We start from the raw sequence: 27025 nt of genomic DNA, 5'->3' as shown, positions 1-27025 counted from the left end.
ATTGCCCCGAGCTCCTCCAAATTCCCCCCCCCCCCAGACCCTCTCAGGACCCCCCCCAAAATCCCCAAATCCCCAAATCCCGCAAAATTAAAAAAAAATAAAAATCCCCAAAATTTCCCTCAAACTGCCCCCAGATTTTCCCCGAACCCCCCAAATTTATCCCCCCAGGACCCCCCAGATCCCATTCATGGCCCCCGAATCCCTCCCCAGACCCCCCCAATTCCCCCCAAGCCCCCCCGGGACCCCCAAATCCCTTGAATTCCCCCCCAAATCTTCCACCAGGACCCCCAAATTTTCCCCAAATTCTCCCCAAATCCCCCCCCCCCCAAATCCTCCCCAAGCCGCCCCAGGACCCCCAATTTCCAACCAGCCCCTCACGGGACCCCCCAAGTCCCCCCCAAATCCCCCCCAGACCCCCCAAATCCATCTCAGACCCCCCCAAGCCCCCTCAGAACCCCCAAATCCCCCCCAAATCCCCCCCAGACCCCCCAAATCCCCCTCAAGCCCCCCGGGACCCCCCAAATCCCCCCCAAATCCACCCCAGGACCCCCAAATCACCCCCAAGCCCCCTCAGAACCCCCAAATCCCCCCCCAAATCCCCCCCAGACCCCCCAAATCCCCCTCAAGCCCCCCGGGACCCCCCCAAATCCACCCCAGACCCCCCAAATCCCCCCCAAGCCCCCTCAGAACCCCCAAATCCTCCCCAGTTTCCCCCAGGACCCCCCAGAATCCCCCCCAAATCCTCCCCACGTCCCCCCCCGACCCCCCCAAATCTCCACCGAGCCTCCCCGGGACCCCCCAAGCCCCCCCTCAAATCCCTCCCTTGCTCGCCGGGACCCCCAAATCGCCCCCAAATCCTCCCCAAGCCCCCCCAGGAACCCCCAAAACCCCCCAGACCCCCCCAAATCCCCCTCAAGCCCCCCCAGGACCCCCCAAAAATCCCCCCCAAATCCATCCCTGGCCATCCGGGACCCCCAAAATCCTCCCCCAATGCCCCCCGGGACCCCCAAATCCCCCCCAATTCCCCCCCAGACGCCCCAAATTCCCCTCAAGACCCTCCAGGACCCCCAAAAAATCCCCCCTGGCCACCCGGGACCCCCAAAATGACCCCACAATCCCCGCCGGGACCCCCAAATCCTCCCCAGATTCCCCCCCTTGCCACCCGGGAGCCCCCAAATCCCCCTCAAGCCCCCCCAGGACCCCCCCAAATCCCCCCCAAATCCATCCCTCGCCATCCGGGACCCCCAAAATCCTCCCCCAATCCCCCCGGGACCCCCAAATCCCCCCCAATTTCCCCCCAGACGCCCCCGGGACCCCCAAATCCCCCCCGGGACCCCCAAATCCCCCCCGGGACCCCCAAATCCCCCCCAAATCCCCCCAATCGTCGCCTCTCGAGCCCCCCCAAATCCTCCCCATTTCCCCCCTCGCCCCCCCCGCTGACCCCTCCCCTCTCAGGCCCCGCCCCCTCCCGCTCAGGCCCCGCCCCTTCGCTCAGGCCCCGCCCCCCGCCCGCGTTACCCGCGCTCGCCCCTCACGGCGCCGCCGCCGCCATCTTGGACCCGCCGGCCACGCCCCCCGCTCCGACCACGCCCCCTTAAAGGCGCCGCGTCCCTTTCCCCGCGCAGACCACACCCTCAATCAGTGACGTCATGTCGCGACAAAACAGGCATGGTCGCTGCAGGCCACGCCCACAAAGGGGCGGAGCCTGGCGGGTAAAACAAAAGGCGGGATTTATTGAGGGGGAGGAGCCAAAGGGGCGGGGCTTGAGCGCGAAGGGGGCGGGGTTTGAGCGCGAAGGGGCGTGGCCAGAGGCGGTGGGCGGGGCTAATCCGAGTCCGAGAGCACGATGATCTCCTCGGGGTCGCACTGGGTTCCCACGCTGGTCTGGAATTGGGGAGAATTCGGGGTTTTGGGGGGGTCTGGGGCCCTGTGGGGTCACCCCAGGGGGGTTTGGGGGGTCTGGGGGGAATTTTGGGGGGTCCTGAGCTCCGAGACCCGCTGGGAGTCACCCCAGGGGGCTTTGGGGGGCTTTGGGGGCTCTGGGGTCACCCCACGGAGACTCCGGGGGACATTTGGGGCATTTGGGGGGCCCGGGACCCCTCTGGGGTCACCCCAGGGGGAATCTGGAGGATCCTGGGGGGACTTTGGGGGGCCCGGGACCCCTCTGGGGTCACCCAGGGGATTTTGGGGGGTCCTGGGCCGCTCTCGGCTCCCTCGATGGAGATTTTGGGGCGAATCCGGGGGGTCTGGGGTCACCCCAGGGGGATCTTTGGGCCCTGGGACCCCCCGAAGATGCCCCAGATTCCCCCCGGGGACCCCCAAATCCCCCCCAGATCCCCCCAGATCCCCCCCAGATCCCCCCCAAATCCCCCCCAGATCCCCCCCAGATCCCCCCAAATCCCCCCAGATCCCCACCCCGTTCTCACCCTGCGGGTTTGGGGTCCCCTGGGGGCTCCCCTGTGAGGAGCTGGTGAGGAGCCCCCGGGGACCCCCAAAACACCCCCAGGAGCCCCCAAACCCCCTCAGGACCCCCCATTCTCACCTCGCAGGTTTTGGGGTGCCCCTTCCCCGGGGGGCTCCCCTGCGAGGAGCTGACCAGGAGCCCCCCAGGGACCCCCAAAGCACCCCCAAATCCACCCCAAACACCCCCAAATCCCACCCAGGACCCCCCAAATCCCCTCAGGACCCCCCAAACTCCCCCCAATCCCCCCCAAATCCCCCCCAATTCCCACCCAGGACCCCCCAAATCCCCCCATTGTCACCTCGCAGGTTTTGGGGTGCCCCGTTCTGGGGGGGCTCCCCTGCGAGGAGCTGACCAGGAGCCCCCCCAAAACACCCCCAAAACACCCCCAAATCCACACCAAACCCCCCCAATTCCCACCCAGGACCCCCCAAACCCCCTCAGGACCCCCCAAACACCCTCAGGACCCCCCAAATGCCCCCGTTGTCACCTTGCAGGTTTTGGGGTGCCCCGTCCTGGGGGGGCTCCCCTGCGAGGAGCTGACCAGGTCCCCCCCGGGGGAGTCGGCGCGGGTGGAGTCGGGCAGGGGGGAGGGGGGGGCGCCCCCCAAATGCGGCCCCGCCCCCCCCAGAGCCGGGGGGACCCCCCCGGGCATCGCCAGGCTGGGGGGGGGAGGGGAGGAGGGTCAGAGACACCCCAAAATTCAGTGGGAACCCCAAAATTCAATGGGAACCCCAAAATTCCCAATGGGAACCCCAAAATTCAATGGGAACCCCAAAATTCCCAATGGGAACCCCAAAATTCAATGGGAACCCCAAAATTCAATGGGAACCCCAAAAATCCCAATGGGAACCCCTAAAATTCCAATGGGAACCCCAAAAATCCCAATGGGAACCCCAAAATCCCAATGGGAACCCCAAAAATCAATGGGAACCCCAAAAAATCCCAATGGGAACCCCAAAATTCCCAATGGGAACCCCAAAATCCCAATGGGAACCCAAAAATCAATGGGAACCCCAAAAAATCCCAATGGGAACCCCAAAATTCCCAATGGGAACCCCAAAATCCCAATGGGAACCCCAAAATTCAGTGGGAACCCCAAAAATCCCAATGGGAACCCCAAAATCCCAATGGGAAGCCCAAAAATTCCCAATGGGAACCCCAAAATTCAATGGGAACCCCAAAATTCAGTGGGAACCCCAAAATTCAATGGGAACCCCAAAAATCCCAATGGGAACCCCTAAAAATTCAATGGGAACCCCAAAATTCCCATGGGAACCCCAAAATCCAATGGGAACCCCAAAAATCAATGGGAACCCCAAAAATCAATGGGAACCCCAAATATCCCCCAAGGAACCCCAAAATTCCCAATGGGAACCCCTAAAAATTCAATGGGAACCCCAAAAATCCCAATGGGAACCCCAAAATTCAGTGGGAACCCCAAAAATCAATGGGAACCCCAAATATCCCCCCAAGGAACCCCAAAATTCAATGGGAACCCCAAAAATTCCAATGGAAACCCCAAAATCCAATGGGAACCCCAAAATTCCCAATGGGAACCCCAAAAAATCCCAATGGGAACCCCAAAATTCAGTGGGAACCCCAAAAATTCAATGGGAACCCCAAAATTCCCAATGGGAACCCCAAAAGTCCCAATGGGAACCCCAAAAATTCCAATGGGAACCCCAAAATTCCCAATGGGAACCCCAAAAAATCCCAATGGGAACCCCAAAATTCCCAATGGAAACCCCAAAATCCCAATGGAAACCCCAAATATCCCCCCAAGGAACCCCAAAATTCCCAATGGGAACCCCTAAAAATTCAATGGGAACCCCAAAAATTCCAATGGGAACCCCAAAAATTCAATGGGAAGCCCAAAAATCAATGGGAACCCCAAAAAATCCCAATGGGAACCCCAAAATTCCCAATGGGAACCCCAAAAAATCCCAATGGAAACCCCAAAATTCCCAATGGAAACCCCAAAATCCCAGTGGGAACCCCAAAATTCAATGGAAACCCCAAAAATCCCAATGGGAACCCCAAAATTCCCAATGGGAACCCCAAAAATTCAATGGGAACCCCAAAATTCCCAATGGGAACCCCAAAAATCAATGGGAACCCCAAAAATCCCAATGGGAACCCCAAAATTCCCAATGGGAACCCCAAAATCCCAGTGGGAACCCCAAAATTCAATGGAAACCCCAAAAATCCCAATGGGAACCCCAAAATTCAATGGGAACCCCAAAATTTCCAATGGGAACCCCAAAAGTCCCAATGGGAACCCCAAAATTCAATGGGAACCCCAAAATTCCCAATGGGAACCCCAAAATTCAATGGAAACCCCAAAATTCAGCTGGGACCCCAAAAATCCCAATGGGAACCCCAAAATTCCCAATGGGAACCCCAAAATTCAATGGAAACCCCAAAATTCAGCTGGGACCCCAAAAATTCCCAATGGGAACCCCAAATATCCCCCCAAGGAACCCCAAAACTCCCAATGGGAACCCCAAAATTCAATGGGAACCCCAAAATTCCCAATGGGAACCCCAAAAATTCAATGGGAACCCCAAAAATCCCAATGGGAACCCCAAAAATCCCAATGGGAACCCCAAAAGTCCCAATGGGAACCCCTAAAAATTCAATGGGAACCCCAAAAATCCCAATGGGAACCCCAAAATTCAATGGGAACCCCAAAAATCCCAATGGGAACCCCAAAAATCCCAATGGGAACCCAAAATCCACCCCAGAAATCCCCCAAAAACAGGGAACCCCAAAATCCACCAGGAAACCCCAAATATCCCCCCAAGGAACCCCAAAAATCCCACCTGGAAACCCAAAATCCCCCCACAAAACCCCAAAATCCACCTGGGACCCCCCAAAAATCCCAATGGGAACCCCAAAAACGGACCTGGAACACCCCCCCCCCCCCAAATTCACCTGGGAACCCCAAAATCCGCCCCAGAAATCCCCCAAAAGTCACCTGGGACCCCGAAAATCCCCATGGGAACCCCCCCAAATTCCACCTGGGACCCCAAAAATCCACCAGGAATTTCCCAAAATTCACCCAGGAAACCCCAAAACCCACCTGGGAACCCCAAAAACTGACAGAGAATCAGCCCCCCAAAACCCACCTGGGACCCCAAAATTCACCCCAGGCAAGCCAAAATTCATCCGAGACCCCAAAAATCCACCTGGGACCCCAAAATCCCACCAGGACCCCTCAAATCTCACCCAAGACCCCTCAAACCCCCTCAAAATCTCCCCAAATCTCCCCAAAATCCCCCCCAAGCTCCCCAGAACCCCTCCCAGACCCCCCCAAATCCCCCCAAGACCCCCCAAGTTCCTCCAAAACCCCCCAAACCTCCCCAAAATTCCCCCAGGACCCCCCCAAAATCCCCCCAGGACCCCCCAAAATGCCCCAATTCCCCCCAGACCCCTCCAGGACCCCCCAAAAATCCCCAAAATCCCCCCAGGACCCCCCAGACCTCTCCAGGACCCCCCAAATCCCCCCCCCCAACCTCCCCAAATCCCCCCAGACCTCTCCAGGACCCCCCAAAATTCTGCCCAAACCTCCCCAAATCCCCTCCAGATTCCCCCAGGACCCCCCCGAACCTCCCCAAAATCCCCCCAGGACCCCTCAACCCCAGCCCAGGTCCCCCTGGTCCCCCCCAAATCCCCCCAGGACCCCCCAAATCCCCCCCTAAATGCCCCCAAATGCCCCCAGAACCCCCTGACCCCCCAAATCCTCCCCAGACTTTCCCAAATTTTCCCCCCAAATCCATCCCAGACTCCCCCAGGAGCCCCAAAATCCCCCCTGGGACCCCCCCAAAATCCCCCAAATTCCTCCCGAGCTCCCCCAGATCCCTCAAGGATCCCCCAAATCTTGGCCTGGACCCCCCCAAACCCCCCCAAATCCCCCTGAACTCCCCCAAGTGCCCCCCCAGACCCCCTCGGGACCCCCCAAAATCCCCCCGGGATCCCCCAAATCCCCCCAGGACCCCCCAAACTCCCCGAAATTCCCCAAATCCCTCATGGACCCCCCAAATCTTCCCCAGGAACCCCCAAATTCCCACCCAGACGCTCTCAGGCCCCCCCAAAATCCCCCAAATTCCCCCAGAACCACTGAAATCCCCCCCAAAATCCCCCCCAGGACCCCCCAGGCCCCCCCAATCCCCCTTTCCCGCCGTTTCCCCGCTCACCTCTCGGCCTCGCTCCGGCTCCGTTTCCTGGGGGGGGGTCCCTGGGCCGGGGGCGGGGTCTCGGCCCCCCCCGCCCCTCCCCCCCCGTTGAGGGAGGTGGAGCTGATGGGCCGGGGGGGGGAGGGGGGCGAGGGGGGGGAGGGGCGCTTGCGGGCCCCGCCCCCCAAATCCAAATCCGGCGGGGACGGGGCAGGGGCGTGGCCTCGCGGGGAGGGGGGCGTGGCCTTGGGCGTGGCCTCGGAGCCGCCGAGGGCGGGGGGAGGGGAGGGGGAGGAGGAGGGGGGCGGGGTCTCGCCGGGCTCCAATGGCAACGCTTCGATCTCCAGCAGGAACAGCTCGGGGTTGGGGGGGGGGAGGGGCTCGGGACCCCCCTCGGGACCCCCCCCCCTCCCCCTCCCCCTCCCCCTCCCCCTCGGCCTCGGCTTTGGGGGGGAGGGGCAGCGCCGGGAGCCCCGGATCGGCCGCACCTGGGTGGGGGGGGGGGAGGGGGGAGGGGTTAGAGAGGGGGGGGCGGGGTCACACCCAGGACCCCCCTCAAGGACCCCCCCCCAAAATTCACCCCAAAATTCTCCCCAGGACCCCCCAAAATCCCCCTCAGGACCCCCCCCCTAAAAAATTCCCCTAAAATCCCCTGAAGGACCCCCAAAATGCTCCCCCAAATTCCCTCAAGGGTCCCCCAAAATTCACCCCAAAATCCCCCAAAATTTCCCCCAGGGCCCCCCAAAACTTCCCTCCAAATCCTCCCCTCCCCCCACCCCCCCAGAACCCTCCAAAATTTCCCCCAAATTACCCCAAAATTCCCCCCAAGGACCTTGAAATTTCCTCCCCCAAAATCCCCCCAAAATCCCCCCCAGAACCCCCCAAATCTCTCCCAAAATTCCCTCAAAATCCCCCCAAAAAACCTCAAAATTCCCTCCCCCAAAATCACCCCCAGGACCCCCCAAAATTCCCCCAAATTCCCAAAGTTCTCCCCAAATCCTCCCGGAGTTCCCAAAATTTCCCCAGAACTCCCCCAAATCCCCCCAGAAATCCCAAAATTCCTCCCAAATCCCCCCAGAACCCCCAAATTTCCCAAATCCCCCCAAATCCTCCCAGAATTCCCCAAATCCCCCAAATTTTCCCAGAATTTCTCCCAAAATCCCCCAAATTTTCCCAGAATTCCCAAAATTCCTCCCAAATCCCTCCAGAACTCCCAAATTTTCCCCTAAATCCCCCCAAATTCCCCAAATCCCCCCAGAATTCCCAAATTCCCCCCACATATCCCAAAATTCCCCAAATTTTCCCAGAATTTCTCCCAAAATCCTCCCACAATTCACAAAATTCCCCCAGAATTCCCCAAATTTTCCCAAAATTTCCCCAAATTCCCCAAATCCCCCAAATTTTCCCAGAATTTCTCCCAAAATCCCCCAAATTTTCCCAGATTTCCCAAAATTCCACCCAAATCCCTCCAGAACTCCCAAATTTCCCCCTAAATCCCCCCAAATTCCCCAAATCCCCCCAGAATTCCCAAATTCCCCCCAAATTTCCCAAAATTCCCCAGAATCTCCCCCAAAATCCCCCCAGAATTCACAAAATTCCCCCAGAACTCCCCAAATTTCCCCAGAATTCCCCCCAAATTCCCAAAATCCCCCCAAGTTTCCCCAGAATTCCCAAATTTCCCCAGAATTCCCCCCCCAAATCCCCCCAAATTTCCCCAGAATTTCCCCCAAATTCCCAAAATCCCCCCAAGTTTCTCCAGAATTCCCAAATTTCCCCAAATTTCCCCAAATTTCCCCAGCTCCCCACCCTGCGCCGCCGTGGCTTCTCTTCCTTCCTCCTCCTCCTCCTCCTCCGTCTCCTCCTCCTCCTTGACCTTCACCCGCCCTTCGGCCTCGGAGGATTCTCCTTCCTCCTCCTCCTCCTCCTCCTCTTCCTCCTCCTCCTCTTCCTCGTCTTCTTCATCTTCCTCCTCCTCTTCCTCGTCTTCCTCTTCCTCCTCCTCTTCCTCCTCCTCTTCCTCCTCCTCCTCCTCTTTCTTCCTCTGTGGATGAAGGGCTTTTAGGGGGAGCGGTTCCTTTTCCCAGCCTTCCTCCTCCTCCTCCTCCTCCTCCTCCTCCTCCTCCTCTTCTTTCTCTTCCTTCTCCCATTTCCCCACCTTGTTCCCATTTCCCGTTCCCATTTCCTGTTCCTGTTCCCATTTCCTGTTCCCATTTCAATTTCCTGTTTCCCATTTCCCATTTCCTGTTCCTGTTCCCATTTCCTGTTTCCCATTTCCCATTCCCATTTCCTTTTCCTGTTCCCATTTCCCATTTCCTGTTCCCATTTCCCGTTCCCATTTCCTGTTCCTGTTCCCATTTCCTGTTCCCATTTCCCATTCCCCATTTCCTGTTCCCGTTCCCATTTCCTGTTCCTGTTTCCCTTTCTCACTTCCCGTTCCCATTTCCTGTTCCCATTTCAATTTCCTGTTTCCCATTTCCCATTTCCTGTTCCTGTTCCCATTTCCTGTTTCCCATTTCCTGTTCCCATTTCCTGTTCCTGTTTCCCATTTCCCATTCCCATTCCCATTCCCATTCCCATTCCCATTTCCTGTTCCTGTTCCCATTTCCCATTCCCATTTCCCATTTCCCGTTCCCATTTCCTGTTCCTGTTTCCCTTTCTCATTTCCCGTTCCCATTTCCTGTTCCCATTTCCCATTCCTGTTCCCATTTCCATTCCCCATTTCCATTTCCTGTTCCTGTTCCCATTTCCCATTTCCCATTCCCATTCCCATTCCCAGTTCCCATTTTCCCCATTTCCCATTTCCCATTTTCCCCATTTCCCATTTTCCCCATTTCCCGTTACCCGGTTCCCTGTTGCTGTTTCCTGTTCCCCCATTCCCCATTTTCCCCGTTTCCCGTTTTCCCCGTTTCCCATTCCCGTTTACCCGGTTCCCCCACGGCCGTTTCCGGGGCCGTTTCCCATCCCCATTTCCCATTTCCCGTTTTCCCCGTTTTCCCCGTTTCCCATTTCCCCGCCTCCATTTCCTGTTCCCGTTTCCCCGTTATTCCCCAGTTTTCCCGGTCGTTTCCGCCGTTCACCCGGTTCCTCCGTGTCCATTTCCTGTTTCCCATTCTCATTTCCCATTTCCCGTTGTTTGCCCCCGTTTCTGCCGTTTCCCCGTGTCCATTTCCGTGTCTGTTCCCCATTTCCCGTTTCCCCGTTTCTCGCTCCTGCTTTACCCTGTTCCCCCACGTCTGTTTCCAGGGCCATTTCCCGTTTTCCATTTCCGTTTCCCAATTCTTCCCCATTTCCCTGTTCCCCCATGTCCATTTCCTGTTCCCATTTCCCATTTCCCCCCCCTTCCCCTGTTCCCGTTCCCCGGTTCCCCCACGGCCGTTTATGAGGCCGGTTCCTGTTTCCCATTTCCCATTCTCCCTGATTTTTCCCTGTTTCCCATTTTCCCCCATTTTCCCCCATTTTTCCCCCATTTTTCACCCATTTACCCCGTTCCCCCGTGGCCGTTTCCAGGCTGGTTCCTGCTGCCATTTCCCATTTTCCCCATTTCCCATTTTCCCTGTTTTCCCCTGTTTTCCACGGCTCCCCCGTGGCCGTTTCCGGGCTGGTTCCCGCTGCCATTTCCCATTTTCCCCATTTCCCATTTTCCCTGTTTTCCCCTCACTACCCGGCTCCCCCGTGGCCGTTTCTTGCCTCCATTCCCCGTTTCCCGTTCTCCATTTCCCGTTTTCCCCGTTGTTTGCCCTGTGTCCATTTCCAGGGCCATTTCCCATTTGCCCCGTTTCCCGTTTCCCGTTTCCCATTTCCCACATTGCTCCCTCCATCACCCGGTTTTCCCCCCGTGGCCGTTTCCGGGCTGGTTCCCATTCCCGTTCCCCATTTTCCCCATTTCCCGCTCCCGTTACCCTGTTCCCCCGTGTCCATTTCCTGTTCCCATTTCCCATTCCCCATTTCTCGTTTTCCCCGTTTTCCCCCTCCGTTTCCCCGGTTCCCCTGTGTCCGTTTCCAGGGCCGTTCCCCATTTTCCCCACTTCCCATTCCCGTTACCCAGTGCGGCCATTTCCTGTCCCCATTTCCTGTCCCCATTTCCCATTTCCTGTCCCCATTTCCTGTCCCCATTTCCCCATTTCCCATTCCCGTTACCCAGTTCCCATGCAGCCATTTCCTGTCCCCATTTCCTGTCCCCATTTCCTGTCCCCATTTCCTGTCCCCATTTCCTGTCCCCATTTCCTGTCCCCATTTCCTGTCCCTGTTTACCCTGTTCCCCCGTGGCCATTTCCTGTCCCCATTTCCTGTTCCCATTTCCCGTTCCCCATTTTCCCCGTTTCCCGTTCCCGTTACCCTGTTTCCCCATGTCCATTTCCTGTTCCCATTTCCCATTCCCCATTTCTCGTTTTCCCCGTTTCCCATTCCCGTTACCCAGTTCCTGTGCGGCCATTTCCTGTCCCCATTTCCTGTTCCCATTCCCCATTCCCCGTTTTCCCCGTTTCCCGTTCCCGTTACCCTGTTTCCCCGTGTCCATTTCCTGTTCCCGTTTCCCATTCCCCAGTTTCCCCGTTTTCCCCCCGTTTTCCCCGGTTCCCCTGTGTTCCTTTCCAGGGCTGTTCCCCATTCCCCATTCCCCATTCCCCATTTTCCCCATTTCCCATTTTCCCCGTTTGCCATTCCCGTTACCCAGTTCCCGTGCGGCCGTTTCCTGTCCCCATTCCCTGTTCCCATTTCCCATTTTTCCCCATTTTCCCCCCGTTTCCCATTCCCATTTACCCTGTTCCCCCCCGTGTCCGTTTCCCGTTCCCGCTCCCCATTTTCCCATTTTTCCCCATTTTCCCATTCCCATTCCCCCTGTTCTCCGCTGGCCACTTCCAGGCCCGTTTCCCGTTCCCCATTCCCCGTCTTTCCTGTTGTTTCCCTGGTTCCCCCATGGCTGCTTCCAGGGCCATTCCCCATTTCCCACTTTCCCTGTTTTTCCCCTGTCACTTGGTTCCCCCGTGGCCTTTTCCCATCCCCGTTCCCCATTCCGCATTTCCCGTTTCCCCGTTTTCCCCCGTACTCCCTGTTCCCCGTTGCTGTTTCCAGGGCTGTTCCCCATTTCCCGTTCCCCATTCCAGATTTCCTGTTTCCCGTTCCCATTCCTGTGTGCCTGCTTCCCACGCTGCCGTTTCTGGGCCGGTTCCCGTTTCCCATCCCCATTCCCCATTCCCCATTTCCTGTTTTCCCCGTTTTCCCCGTTCCCGTTGCCCCGTTCCCCCATGGCCGTTTCCCATCCCCATTTCCCATTCCCTGTTTCCCGTTTCCCCCATTTCCCCGGTTCCCCCATGTCCGTTTCCAGGGCCGGTTCCTGTTTCCCATTCCCAACTTCCCATTTCCAGGTTTTTCCCCATTTCCCCATTTTTCCCCGTTCCTATTTACCCGGTTCCGCCACGTCCATTTCCTATCCCCATTTCCCATTTCCCGTTTCCCATTCCCATTTTTGCCCTGTTTGCCCGGTTCCCCTGCGGCCGTTTCTGGGTTGTTCCCCAATTCCCATTTTCCCGTTCTCCTGTTCCCCCGTGGCCGTTTCCGTGGCCATTTCTGAGGCCATTTCCCATTCCCCGTTTCCCCCGTTTTTCCCCCATTACCCCGTTCCCCTGTGGCCATTCCCGTTTCCCATTCCCCGTTTCCCCCGTTTTTCCCCCATTACCCCGTTCCCCTGTGGCCGTTCCCGTTTCCCATTCCCCGTTTTCCCCCGTTTTTCCCCCATTCCCCCGTTCCCCTGTGGCCATTCCCATTTCCCATTCCCCGTTTTCCCTGTTTTCCCCGTTTTCCCTGTTTTTCCCCCATTACCCCGTTCCCCTGTGGCCATTCCCGTTTCCCATTCCCCGTTTTCCCCCGTTTTTCCCCCATTACCCCCGTTCCCCTGTGGCCGTTCCCGTTTCCCATTCCCCGTTTTCCCCCGTTTCCCATTCCCTGTCTTCCCTGTTCCCCTGGGGCCATTTCCTATCGCCATTTCCCATTTCCCGTTTTCCCCATTTTCCCCATTTTCCCTGTTCCCGTACACCCGGTTTCTCCGTAGCTGTTTCTGGGGCCGTTCCCCATTCCCATTTTTGCCATTTTTCCCGTTTTTCCCGTTTTCCCTGTTCCTGTTACCCCGTTCCCGCGCAGCCGTTTCCGGGCTGGTTCCCCTTCCCCGTTCCCCGTTCCCCGTTCCCCGGTTCCCCCGTGGCTGCTTCTGTGGCCGTTTCCTGTTCTCATTCCCCATTCCCATTTTTCCCGTTTCTCATTTTCCCCGTTTACCCTGTTCCCTGTTTCCCATTCTCCGTTTTCCCTGTTTGCCCGGTTCCCCTGTGGCAGTTTCTGCACTGTTTCCCATTTCCCACTTCCCCCGTTTCCCCGTTACCATTACCTGGTTCCCCTGTGTGTTCCGTTTCCCGTCCCCATTTCCAATTTCCAATTTCCCCTTTCCCGTTTTTCCCCATTTTCCTCCCTGTGTACCCGGTTCCTGCGTTGCCGTTTTCGGGCCGGTTCCCATTTCCCATTTTCTGTTTCCCCATTTTTCTCCCTTTTCCCTGTTTTTCCCCTGTTCCCATTACCCGGTTCCCACATGTCCATTTCCCATCCCCATTTCTCGTTTCCCATTTCCCGTTTCCCCCGTTTTTCCCGTTTTCCCTGTTTCCCATTTCCTGTTACCTGGTTCCCCCATGTCCGTTTCCTGTCCCCATTTCCCATTTTCCCCATTTTCCCCATTTTATCCCCGTGTACCCGGTTCCTCTGTGTCTGTTTCTGGGCCACCTCCCTGTTCCCGTCCCCATTCCCCATTTCCCATTCCCGTTGTTTCCCCGTTGTTCCCGCCTGCTCACCCTCTTCCCCCGTGTCCATTCCTGGGGCCTTTTCCTGTTCCCATTTCCCCCGTTTTTCCCCCCTTTTCCCTGCTGTTTCCCCGTGTCCGTTTCCCATCCCCATTTCCCATTTCCTGTTTCCCCATTTCTCATTTCCCCTGTTTCTCCTATTTCCTGTTTTTCCCTGTTTCCCCATGCCCGTTTCCCATCCCCATTTTGTGTTTCCCTGTTTTTCCCTGTTTTTCCCCGTTTTCCCTGTGTTTTCCCTGTTTCCCCGTGCCCGTTTCCCCTCCCCATTTCGTGTTTCCCCGTTTTTCCCCGTTTTCCCCCGTTTTCCCCCGTGTTTTCCCTGTTTCCCCGTGCCCGTTTCCCATCCCCATTTCGTGTTTCCCCTTTTCCCCCGTGTTTACCCTCTTTCCGCGTGCCCGTTTCCCATCCCCATTTCGTGTTTCCCCGTTTTTCCCTGTTTTTCCCCCATTTTCCCAATGCCTGTGTTTACCCTGTTTCCCCGTGCCCATTTCCCATCTCCATTTCCCATTTCCCCGTTTTTCCCCGTTTTCCCCCGTGTTTACCCTGTTTCCCCGTGCCCATTTCCCATCCCCATTTCGTGTTTCCCCGTTTTTCCCCATTTTTCCCCGTTTTCCCCGTGTTTTCCCTGTTTCCCCATGCCTGTTTCCCATCCCCATTTCGTGTTTCCCCGTTTTTCCCCTTTTTCCCCGTTTTTCCCCGTTTCCCCCGTGTTTACCCTCTTTCCACGTGCCCGTTTCCCATCCCCATTTCGTGTTTCCCCGTTTTTCCCCGTTTTTCCCCCATTTTCCCAATGCCTGTCTTTACCCTGTTTCCCCGTGCCCGTTTCCCATCTCCATTTCCCGTTTCCCCGTTTTTCCCCGTTTTCCCCCGTGTTTACCCTGTTTCCCCGTGCCCATTTCCCATTTCCCCGTTTTTCCCCATTTTTCCCCGTTTTCCCCCGTGTTTACCCTGTTTCCCCGTGCCCATTTCCCATCCCCATTTCGTGTTTCCCCGTTTTTCCCTGTTTTTCCCCGTTTTCCCTGTGTTTACCCTGTTTCCCCGTGCCCGTTTCCCATCCCCATTTCGTGTTTCCCCATTTTTCCCCGTTTTTCCCCGTTTTCCCCGTGTTTTCCCTGTTTCCCCGTGCCCGTTTCCCATCCCCATTTCGTGTTTCCCCGTTTTTCCCCGTTTTCCCCCGTTTTCCCCGTGTTTTCCCTGTTTCCCCGTGCCCGTTTCCCATCCCCATTTCGTGTTTCCCCATTTTTCCCCTTTTTCCCCGTTTTTCCCCGTTTTCCCCGTGTTTACCCTCTTTCCGCATGCCCGTTTCCCATCCCCATTTCGTGTTTCCCCGTTTTTCCCTGTTTTTCCCCCATTTTCCCAATGCCTGTGTTTTCCCTGTTTCCCCGTGCCCGTTTCCCATCTCCATTTCCCGTTTCCCTGTTTTTCCCCATTTCCCCCGTGTTTTCCCTGTTTCCCCCGTGTTTTCCCTGTTTCCCCGTGCCCGTTTCCCATCTCCATTTCCCGTTTTTCCCCTTTTTCCCCGTTTTTCCCCGTTTTCCCCGTGTTTTCCCTGTTTCCCCGTGCCCGTTTCCCATCCCCATTTCGTGTTTCCCCATTTTTCCCCGTTTTCCCCCATTTTTCCCCGTTTTCCCCGTGTTTACCCTGTTTCCCCGTGCCCGTTTCCGCGCCGCGGCTCCGTCGCCTCTCTCGTGGTGCCGCTCCTGGCGCTGAGCGAACCGCGCGATGACGTCGTCCAGCCGGGCCAGGGCCAGGCGCCGGTTCCGCCGCAGCCGCTGCGCCAGCTCGGGGTCCGACAGCGCCGGGTCCGCGCCTGCATCGAGGGGGGAACCGAATCCCACATTGGCCAAAACCCCCAAACTGCTGTAGACGCCAAATCCTGGAATTCCCAAACCCCCAAATTGCCCAGAATCCCAAACTGCCCAAAATCCCAAATACCAAAATTCCAAAATTCCTGAAATCCCCAAATCCAAAACCCCGAATCACCGATTGCCCAAAATCCTCAAAATCGTGAAATTACCAAATCCTGAAATTCCCTGATTTGCCAAAATCCCAAACCACAAAATTCCAAATTTCCTGAAATGCCAGATTGCAGGAAAATACCAAATCCTGAAATTCCCAAATCCCCAAGTACCAGATTGGCCCAAATCCCCAAATTCCTGAAATACCAAATCCTGAAATTCCCAAATCCCCAAATTGCCCAGAATCCCAAACTGCCCAAAATCCCAAATACCAAAATTCCAAAATTCCTGAAATCCCGAAATCCAAAACCCCAAATCACCGATTGCCCAAAATCCTCAAAATCGTGAAATTACCAAATCCTGAAATTCCCTGATTGCCCAAAATCCCAAACCACAAAATTCCAAATTTCCAGAAATGCCAGATTGCAGGAAAATACCAAATCCTGAAATTCCCAAATCCCCAAGTACCAGATTGCCCAAAATCCCCAAATTCCTGAAATACCAAATCCTGAAATTCCCAAATCCCCAAATCCCAAATACCAAAATTCCAAAATTCCTGAAATCCCGAAATCCAAAACCCCAAATCACCGATTGCCCAAAATCCTCAAAATCGTGAAATTACCAAATCCTGAAATTCCCAAATCCCCAAATCCCAGATTGCCCAAAATCAGATAATCCCCAAATCCCAGATTGGCCAAAATACCAAATCCTGAAATCCCAAACCCCAAAATCACAGATTGGCCCAAATCCCCAAATTCCTGAAATACCAAATCCTGACATTCCCAAATCCCCAAATCACAGATTGGCCGAAACCCCAAATTCCTGAAATTCCAAATTGCCCAGAATCCCAAATCCCCAAATCCCACATTGGCCAAAATCCCCAAATTCCTGAAACACCAAATCCTGGAATTCCCAAACCCTGAAATTCCCGACTGCCCAACATCGCGGATTGCCCAAAATCCCAAAATCACTGATTGGCCAAAATCCCGTATCACAAAATTCCAGATTTCCTGAAATCCCAGATCCCCAAATCCCAGACTGGCCAAAATACACAAATTCCTGAAATCCCAAATCCTGAAACCCCCAAATTTCCCAAAATCCCAGATCCCCAAATCCCTGATTGCCCAAAATCCCCAAATTCCTGAAATTCCAAATCCTGAAATCCCAAATCACAGATTGGCCAAAATCCCAAATTCCTGAAATTCCAAATTGCCCAGAATCCCAAATCCCCAAATCCCACATTGGCCAAAATCCCCAAATTCCTGAAATTCCAAATCCTGAAATCCCAAACCCCAGAATTCCTGAAATTCCAGATTGCCCAAAATCCCCAATCCTGAAATCCCAGATTGCCCAAAATCCCCAAATTCCTGAAATATCAAATTCCCAAATCTGAAATTGCCCAAATCCCAAATCCTGAAGTCCCAGATTGGCCAAAATCCCCAAATTCCTGAAATTCCAAATCCTGAAATCCCAAATCACAGATTGGCCAAAATCCCAAATTCCTGAAATTCCAAATCCTGAAATCCCCGATGGCCCAAAATCCCCGATTGCCCAAAATCCCCAAATTCCTGAAATCCCCAAATCACAGATTGGCCAAAATCCCCAAATTCCTGAAACACCAAATCCCCAAATCCCAGATTGCCCAAAATCCCAAACTCTGAGATCACAGACTGCCCAAAATCCCAAACTGCCCAAATTCCCAAATTCCCCAAATCCCAAATCCTGAAATTCCCAAAATTCCAAAATTCCAGCTCCCAAAATTGCCAACCTCAATTTTCCAAATTCCAAACGCCGAAATCCAAAATTCCCAAATCCCAAAACCCCAAATTCCCAAATTTTGAAATCCCAAATCCTGAAATCCAAAAAATTCCCAAAATCCCAAAAAAATCCCAAATCAAAAGTTCCAAAATCCCAAAACTCCAAACCCTGAAATCCCAATCCCCAAAATTCCCATTTCCAGCCCCACCCCCTCCCCATTTTCCCACCCTTTTCCCATTTCCTACCCCGTTTTTTTCCCTTATCCCATTTCCCCACCATTTCCCAGCATTATCCTGCATTTTCTCCACCTTCTACCCCATTTTCCTTCCTTTCAGCCCATTTTCCCCATTTCCCCTCAATTTTCCTCCCATTTCCCTCCCATTTCTCCTTGCATTTCCCCATTTCCTCTCATTTCCCTTGTCCCATCCCATTCCCATTTCCCATTTTCCCATTCTCTGTTTTCCCCCATTCCCACCGTTTTCCCTCATTTTCCCTCATTTTTCCCAATTTCCCCCCATGCCCCTCTCCCATTTTTTTCCATTTCCCCTCTCATTTTTCCCATTTTCCCCATTTCCCCTCAAATTTCCTCCCATTTCCCTCCCATTTCCCCATTTCCTCTCATTTCCCTTGTCCCATCCCATTTTCCCCATTTCCCATTTTCCCCATCCCCACCATTTTCCCTCATTCCCCTCATTTTTCCCAATTTTTTCCATTTCCCCTCCCATTTTTCCCATTTTCCCCATTTCCCCTCAAATTTCTTCCCGTTTCCCTCCCATTTCCCCTTGCATTTCCCCATTTCCTCTCATTTCCCTTGTTCCATCCCATTTCCCCCCATTTCCCATTTTCTGTTTTCCCCCATCCCCACCCCATTTTCCCTCATTCCCCTCATTTTTGCCATTTTTTTCCATTTCCCGTCTCATTTCTCCCATTCTCCCCATTTTTTTCCATTTCCCCTCTCATTTTTCCCATTTTCCCCATTTCCCATTCTCCCCATTTCCACCTCATTTCCCATTTTCCCCCATCCCCACCATTTTCCCTCACTTTTCCCAATTTCCTCTCCCATTTACCCATTTCCACCCATGCTCCTCTCCCATTTATTCCCATTTTTTCCCATTTCCCCCATTTCACATTTCCCATTTTTCCCATTTCCATCTCATTTCCCCTTTTCCCCCATCTCCACCATTTCCCTCATTTTTCCCCAATTTCATCTCCCATTTCCCCCCATTTTCCCCATTTTCCCCATTTTTCCCCATTTCCCCTCTCATTTTTCCCATTTCCCATTTTCTCCGCTCATTTCCCATTTTTCCCATTTTCCCCCCAATTTTTCCCCATTTCCTCTCCAATTTTTCCCCAAGTCCCATTCTTCCCCCATTCCTCATTTTCCCTCATTTTCCCCCATTTTTTCCCATTTTTCCCCCATTTACTCTGCACTACCCGGCCCGTACTCATCGGTGAGGTGACTCCTGAAGTTGTGCCCCATTTTTTCCTATTTTCACCCATTTTTTTCCATTTTTTCCTATTTTCACCCATTTTTTCCCATTTTTTCCTATTTTCACCCATTTTTTCCCATTTTTACCTCACTTTCACCCCCTTACCCAGCCTGTACTCATCGGTGAGGCGGCTCCCAAAGCTGTGCCCCATTTTTCCCCATTTTTTCCTATTTTCACCACATTTTTTCTGCATTCCCCATGCCATACCCGGCCTGTACTCACTGGTGAGATGCCTCTCGAATTGTGCCCCATTTTTTCCTGTTTTTTCCCATTTTTCCCCCATTTTTCCCCCATTCCCCGTGCCATACCCAGCCTGCACTCGTTGATGAGGTGGCTTCTGAACTTGGATCCCATTTTACCCATTTTCCCTCTGTTTTTTCCCATTTTTCCCTCATTTCCCCCATTTCCCGGCCTGTACTCATCAGTGAGGTGGCTCCCAAAGTTGTACCCCATTTTTTCTCCATTTTCCCCATTTTAACCCCAATTTTTGCCCATTACCTGGCCCGTGCTCATCGGTGAGACGGCTCTCAAAGTTGCACCACAATTTTTCCCTGGTTTTACCCCATTTTTCTCCATTTTACCCCAATTTTTGCCCATTACCCGGCCTGTACTCATCAGTGAGGTGGCTCCTGGAGTTGTATGCCGTTTTTCCCATTTTTGGCTGTTTTTACCTCATTATTCCCCATTTTCCTGGCCTGCACTCATGGGTGAGATGGCTCCCAAAGCCGTACCCCATTTCCCCCTCTTTTTACCCCATTTTCACCCCGTTTTTTCTGCATTCCCCTCTCTCACCCGGCCCGTACTCGTCGCTGAGATGGCTCCTGAAGTTGTGCCCCATTTTTCCCCATTTTTTGCTGATTTTACCCCATTTCCCCTGTGTTTATCCTCCATACTTGGCCTGTACTCCTCAGTGAGATGACTCCTGAAGTTGTGCCCCATTTTTCCCCATTTTTTGCTGATTTTACCCTGTTTTCACCCCCTTACCTGGCCTGTACTCACCAGTGCGGTGCCTCCCGAAGCTGTACCCCATTTCCCGTTCCCCAATCCCCATTTTTACCCCATTTTATCCCATTTTTACTCCATTCCTGATCGGTGAGGTGGCTCCCGAAGTTGCAGCAAGTTTTTTCCCATTTTTCCCCCATTTCACCCCATTTCTCCCCTCTCACCTGGTCCATGCTCATCGGTGAGGTGACTCCCGAAGTCGTACCCCATTTTTTTGTGTTTTTACCCCATTTTCACCCCAATTTTTTTCCACTACCTGGTCTATACTGATCGGTGAGGTGGCTGCCAAAGTTGTACCCCATTTTACTCCATTTTTTTCCCATTTTAACCCCAATTTTTGCCCATTCCCCACGCTATACCGGGCCGGTACTCGTCGGTGAGGTGGCTCCCAAAGTTGTACCCCATTTTTTCCTGGTTTTACCCCATTTTTCCCCATTTCCACCCCAATTTACCCGGCCTATACTCGTCTGTGAGGTGGCTCCCAAAGTTGTACCCCATTTTTCCCTGGTTTTACCCTGTTTTTACCCCATTTTACGCCATTTCTCCCCTCTCACCTGGCCTGCACTCATTGCTGAGGTGGCTGACAAAGTTGTACTCAATTTTTTCCCATTTTTTGCTCTTTTTACCCCGTTTTTGCCCATTACCTGGCCTGAACTCGTCAGTGAGATGGCTGCTGGAGTTGTACCCCATTTTACCCCATTTTACCCATTTTCCCTGTGTTTATCCCCATTTACCTGGTCTATACTCATCGGTGAGGTGGCTCCCGAAGTTGTACCCCATTTTTACCCATTTTTACCCCATTTCACCCCAATTTTTGCCCATTACCTGGCCTGTACTCATCGGTGAGGTGGCTCCCGAAGTTGCACCCCATTTTACACCATTTCACCCCATTTTCACCCCATTTTAACCCAAATTTACCTGGCCTGTGCTCGTCGGTGAGATGACTCCTGAACTTGTTCCCCATTTTACCCCATCTTTCCCCACTTTCACCTTGTTTTTCCCCTCTCACCCGGCCGGTACTCGTCGGTGAGGTGGCTCCCGAAGTTGCACCCCATTTTAACCCATTTTTACCTCGTTTCACCCCAATTTTTGCCCATTACCCGGCCTGTACTTGTCAGTGACATGGCTCCCGAGGTTGTACCCCATTTTTTCCTGGTTTTACCCCATTTCTCCCCGTTTTCACCCCAATTTGCCCGGCCTGTACTCGTCGGTGAGGTGGCTCCCGAGGTTGTACCCCATTTTTACCCCATTTCACCCCAATTTTTGCCCATTACCCAGCCTGCACTCGTCGGTGAGGTGGCTGCCGAGGTTTTACCCTATTCTCCCCCATTTCTCCCCGTTTTCACCCCGATTTACCCGGCCTGTACTCGTCAGTGAGATGGCTCCCGAGGTTGTACCCCATTTTTACCCCATTTCACCCCAATTTTTGCCCATTACCCGGCCGGTACTCGTCGGTGAGGTGGCTCCCGAAGTTGCACCCCATTTTTTCCCATTTTTTGCTATTTTTACCCCGTTCCTCCCCTCTCACCTGGCCGGTACTCGTTGGTGAGGTGGCTCCCGAGGTTGTACCCCATTTTTACCCATTTTTACCCCGTTTCACCCCAATTTTTGCCCATTACCCGGCCGGTACTCGTCGGTGAGGTGGCTGCCGAAGTTGTAGACGAGGTCGAGGTGGCGCCGCTCCTGCAGGCGGTTGCCCACCTCGCGGAACGCCTCCTGGGCCATGTTCTCCATCTGCCGCCGGCCCAGCCCCAGGCGGTGCCGCGCGCTGGCGCCGCGGATCTCGCGCAGGATGTCCGAGTAGTCGGGGAAGGCGTCGGGCCGGTTGATGAAGCGCTCGATGCTGCGGTTCACCTCGGGGTACCGCGTGCCGCGGAAGCGGATGCGCTGCTCCAGCACGCGCCCCGTCAGGCTGCTGCAGTCCTTGAGCTGGCACAGGCGGCGGAAGATGCGCATCATGCGGCGCTTGAGGCGGTTCTCCTGCAGGTACGGCGAGTCGGCGCTGTCCAGCTCGGCCAGGTCCAGCTCGCGCTCCTGCAGCCGCCGGATCTCGCTGGCGTAGACGCGCAGCAGGTGCTCCAGGTGCCGGATCTGCCGCCGCGAGCCGCCCGCGCGCCGGCCCGCGCCGTCAGGGGGCTGGGATGGGGCGCCGGGACACTGGGATGGGGCGCCGGGATACTGGGATGGGGCGCCGGGATACTGGGATGGGGCGCTGAGATACTGGGATGGGGCGCCGGGATATTGGGATGGGGCGCCGGGATACTGGGATGGGGCGCTGGGATACTGGGATGGGGCGCTGGGATACTGGGATGGGGCGCCGGGATACTGGGATGGGGCGCTGGGATTGCTGGATGGAGTGCTGGGATACTGGGATGGAGCATCGGGATACAGGGATGGAGCGCTGGGATTGCTGGATGCAGCACTGGGATTGCTGGATGGAGCGCTGGGATACTGGGATGGAGCACCGGGATACTGGGATGGAGCGCTGGGATTGGTGGATGCAGCACTGGGATCGATGGATGGAGCACTGGGATGCTGGGATGGGGTGCCGGGGCACTGGGATGGAGCCCCGGGGCACTGGGAGGAGCTGCCGGGGCACTGGGCCGAGGCGCCGGGACGCTGGGGCGAGGCGCCGGCACCGGCGGCGGGCGGGGCGCCGGGATGCCGGGAGGAGGCGTCGGAGCACCGGGACGGACCGTCGGCATGCCGGGATGGAGCGCCGGCATCGCCCCGGGGACACTGGGACGCAGCACCGGCGGCAGCACACCGGGACGGCTCGGCTCCGTCGGGACGCTGGGACGAACCGGGCGGGCACTGGGAGGCACTGGGAGGACTCTGGAAGGTTCCGTCAGGACTCTGGAAGGTTCCGTCAGGACTCTGGAAGGTTCCATCAGGACCCTGGAAGGCTCCGTCGGGACCCTGGAAGGCTCCGTCGGGACTCCGGGGCGCTCCGTCGGCATTCCGGAGGGTTCCGTCGGCACTGCGGCACGGGCTGGGGCCGGGCGGGGCGCGCAGGGGCAGGCGCCGGCGCAGCGCGCGCGCCTTGAGCACGGTGCACAGCTCGTTGATGTAGACGTAGACCTTGCGGCGCCGGCCCCGCACGCGCCGCAGCAGCCGCCCCAGAATGTTCCGGAACTCGGCCGAGCCCCGGAAGTCGGGGTGGGCGCGCAGGTGGCGCGAGCTCAGGAAGGGCAGCACCTCGGGGTGCTCCTGCGTCAGCGGCGCGCACACCGACAGGAACTGCAAAAGGGGGGGGAAAGGACACCTGGTTACACCTGGGCACACCCGGGCACACCTGAGATACGCCTGGATAGAACTGGGATACACCTGAGTTACACCTGGATACACCTGGGCACACCTGGGGTACACCTGGGCACACCTGAGAGACACCGGGATAGAACTGGGATACACCTGAGTTACACCTGGATACACCTGGGCACACCTGAGATACACCTGGGTTACACCTGGGCACACCTGAGAGACACCTGGATAGAACTGGGATACACCTGAGCGCACCTGGATACACCTGAGTTACACCTGGATACACCTGGGCACACCTGGATACACCTGGGCACACCTGGGTTACACCTGGGTTACACCTGGATAGAACTGGGATACACCTGAGCACAGCTGGATACACCTGAGTTACACCTGGGCACACCTGGGTTACACCTGGGCACACCTGAGAGACACCTGGATAGAACTGGGATACACCTGAGCGCACCTGGATACACCTGAGTTACACCTGGATACACCTGGGCACATCTGAGAGACACCTGGATAGAACTGGGATACACCTGAGCGCACCTGGATACACCTGAGTTACACCTGGATACACCTGGGCACACCTGGATACACCTGGGCACACCTGGGTTACACCTGGGTTACACCTGGATAGAACTGGGATACACCTGAGCACAGCTGGATACACCTGAGTTACACCTGGGCACACCTGGGTTACACCTGGGCACACCTGAGAGACACCTGGATAGAACTGGGATACACCTGAGCGCACCTGGATACACCTGAGTTACACCTGGATACACCTGGGCACATCTGAGAGACACCTGGATAGAACTGGGATACACCTGAGCGCAGCTGGATACACCTGAGTTACACCTGGATACACCTGGGCACACCTGGGTTACACCTGGGTTACATCTGGGTTACACCTGGATAGAACTGGGATGCACCTGAGCGCACCTGGATACACCTGAGTTACACCTGGGCACTCCTGAGTTACACCTGGGCACACCTGGAGTACACCTGAGCTCACCTGGACAGAACTGAGATACACCTGGGATACACCTGGGATACACCTGGACACACCTGGGATACACCTGGACAGAACTCGGATCCATGTGAGCACACCTGGGCACACCTGTCAGGAAGGGCAGCACCTCGGGGCGCTCCTGTGTCAGTGGCGCGCACAGACAGGAACTGCACAGGGGACACCTGGTTATACCTGGGCACACCTGGGATACACCTGAGTTACACCTGGGCACAGCTGGGTACACCTGGGCACAGCTGGATAAAACTGAGATACACCTGGGTTACACCTGAGCACACCTGGGTAGCACTGAGATACACCTGGGGTACACCTTGGTACACCTGAGATACACCTGGGTACACCGGGGCACACCTGGGGTACACCTGGATATAGCTGGGATACACCTGGGTACACCTGGGTACACCTGAGTACACCTGGGTACACCTCGATACACGTGGGATGCACCTGGGTACACCTGGGCACACCTGGGTACACCTGAGCACACCTGAGTTACACCTGGGCACACCTGAGTGCACCTGGATAGAACTGGGATACACCTGAGCGCACCTGAGATACACCTGAGCACACCTGGGTTACACCTGGATACACCTGGGCACAGCTGGGGTACACCTGAGCACACCTGGGTACACCTGGGCACAGCAGATCATACCTGAGATACACCTGGGGTACACCTGAGATACACCTGAGCACACCTGAGCACACCTGGGTTACAGCTGAGCACACCTGGGCACACCTGGGTTATACCTGAGCACACCTGGATAGAACTGAGATACACCTGGGCACACCTGAGTTACACCTGGTTACACCTGGGCACACCTGGATACACCTGGGGTACACATGGATACAGCTGGGTTACACCTGGGCACACCTGGATAGAACTGAGATACAGCTGGACACACCTGAGTTACACCTGAGCACACCTGGGCACACCTGAGCACACGTGGATACACCTGGATACACCTGGGCACACCTGAGCATGCTTGGACAGAACTCAGATAGACCTGGGCACACCTGGGTTACACCTGAGCACATCTGAGCACACCTGGGCACACCTGGATACACCTGGATAGAACTGACATACACCTGAGCACACCTGGATAGACCTGGGTTATACCTGGGATACACCTGAATACACCTGAGTTACACCCAGACACACCTGGGCACACCTGGGTTACACCTGGATACACCTGGGTACACCTGAGCACACCTGGAGAGAACTGGGCTACACCTGGGACACACCTGTGTTACACCTGGGATACACCTGGGCACACCTGAGTTACACCTGGATACACCTGGGATACACCTGGGCACACCTGGGATACACCTGTGTTACACCTGGGCACACCTGGGCACACCTGAGTTACACCTGAGCACACCTGGATACACTTGGGTTGCACCTGGGCACACGGTGACACACCCAGGACACACCTGGGTTGCACCTGGGCACACCTGGGAAAGCCTCAGACACACCTGGGCACACCTGGGGACACCTGCGCACACCTGAGACCACACCTGGGACACACCCACACACCTGAGACCCCACCCACCCACCCACCTGGGCTCACCCTGACACACCTGGGACACGCCCACACACACCTGAGAGCACACCCACACACACCTGGGCACACCTGTGACCCCACCCGAGCGCACGCACACACCCGGGCACACCTGGGCACACCCTGACACACCTGAGAGCACAGCTGGGCACACCCTGACACACCTGGGCACACCTGGGTCCCCTTTGGCCACACCTGAGAGCACACCTGGAGCCACACTGAGGCCACACCCACACACCTGGGCACACCTGGGCACACCTGGGCCACGCCCACACACGCCTGGGACCACACCCAGACACGCCTGGGCACGCCTGAGGCCCCTTTGGCCGCCCCCCTGAGGCCACGCCCACCCACCTCAGACCACGCCCAGCCACCTCAGGCCCCGCCCCCAGGTGTTCTCAGGCCCCGCCCCCGTTGCTCACCTCCCGGAAGAGCCGCTCGTTCTCCTCCCAGAAGGCCCCGCCCCTCCCCCCCCCGGCCCCGTTCGGGGGGGGCGTGGCCATGGCGGGGACTGGGGGAGGGGCGGGGCTGGGGGCGGGGCTTGGCGAGGGGGAGGGGCCTGGCGGGGAGGGGGCGGGGCCTCGCTCCTCCTCGTCCTCGTCGTCCAGGACGATGATTGGCTGGGGGGACGTGGCCATGACGGGAGGGGAGGGGCGTGGTCAGAGCCTGAGGAGAGGGGGCGGGGTCAGGGCAAGGACCCCCCAAACCACCCCAAAGTCACCCGAAATTCCCCAAAATCACCCCAAATTCCCCAAAGTCACCCCAAATTCCCCCAAAGTCACCCCAAATTCCCCTCCCCCACCCCTCAGAGTTCCCCTCCCCCCCCACACCAAGCTCGGCCCCTCCCCCACCCGCACCCCAAAATTCCCCTCCGGCCCCAACTTCCGCCTTCCCCTCCCCCACCCCGCTCCCCTTCCATTCTCCCCCAGATTCCGCCGCCCCTCCCCCTCCCTCCCCCCTCAGGGCCCCCCAAAATTCCCCAAAAATCCCCAAAACTGCCCCAAATTCCCCTCAGCTCCCGCCGGCCTCCCCTCCCCCCCCCAGCCCCTCCTCGCGCCCCCTCTCTCGCCCCTCCCCCTCCCGCGCCCCCCTCCCGTTTCTCGCCCCTCTCCCCGCTCCGGGACTCCCCGAATTTGCCCAAATTCCGCCGAATTCGCCCCAAAACCCCCCCCCGGTGCCCCCCTTCCCCTCACGGCATTGGCCCCGCCCCCTCCCGCGCAAGCCCCGCCCCTGGCCCCGCCCCCCGGGCAGGCCCCGCCCCCCCCGCGCTCACCGGGCCCGCGCGGCTCCTCCGGCGCCGCCGCCACCGAGCGGCCGCGGCCGCGCACTGCGCAGGACCGGAAGTGCCGCCCCGCGCCGGCCCGGCCGAGCGGGCGCCGCCATGACACCGTACAAAGAAAGGGGCGTGGTCAGGCCCGGCGGCCAATCGCGGCGCGCCGCCTCATCCGGGGACCCGCGCCGCCGAGCCGGGCGCCGCCATCTTAACGTGAGG

At 56.5% G+C, this 27025-nt stretch overlaps 1 protein-coding gene across 1 annotated transcript; it reads right to left on the bottom strand.

The window, feature by feature from the left end:
- Window positions 1-1594: 1594 nt before the first annotated feature.
- On the bottom strand, window positions 1595-26982 carry LOC132085519 (histone-lysine N-methyltransferase SETD1A-like). The gene is made up of 8 exons (XM_059490995.1): window positions 26807-26982; window positions 25956-26199; window positions 21306-22926; window positions 15119-15288; window positions 8446-8680; window positions 6661-7127; window positions 2952-3123; window positions 1595-1884 (listed from the first exon to the last, which is right to left on the bottom strand). Exons 2-8 carry the CDS (start codon window positions 26169-26171, stop codon window positions 1595-1597), a joined length of 3171 nt encoding a protein of 1056 aa, XP_059346978.1. The 5' UTR covers window positions 26172-26199; window positions 26807-26982.
- Window positions 26983-27025: the final 43 nt, after the last annotated feature.

Source organism: Ammospiza nelsoni, chromosome 31 (genome assembly GCF_027579445.1).
Source record: "Ammospiza nelsoni isolate bAmmNel1 chromosome 31, bAmmNel1.pri, whole genome shotgun sequence".
In the NCBI taxonomy this organism is placed as follows: Eukaryota; Metazoa; Chordata; class Aves; order Passeriformes; family Passerellidae; genus Ammospiza; species Ammospiza nelsoni.
Note: the sequence above shows the minus strand (reverse complement) of the source record. Positions and strands in the feature narration are given on the sequence as shown.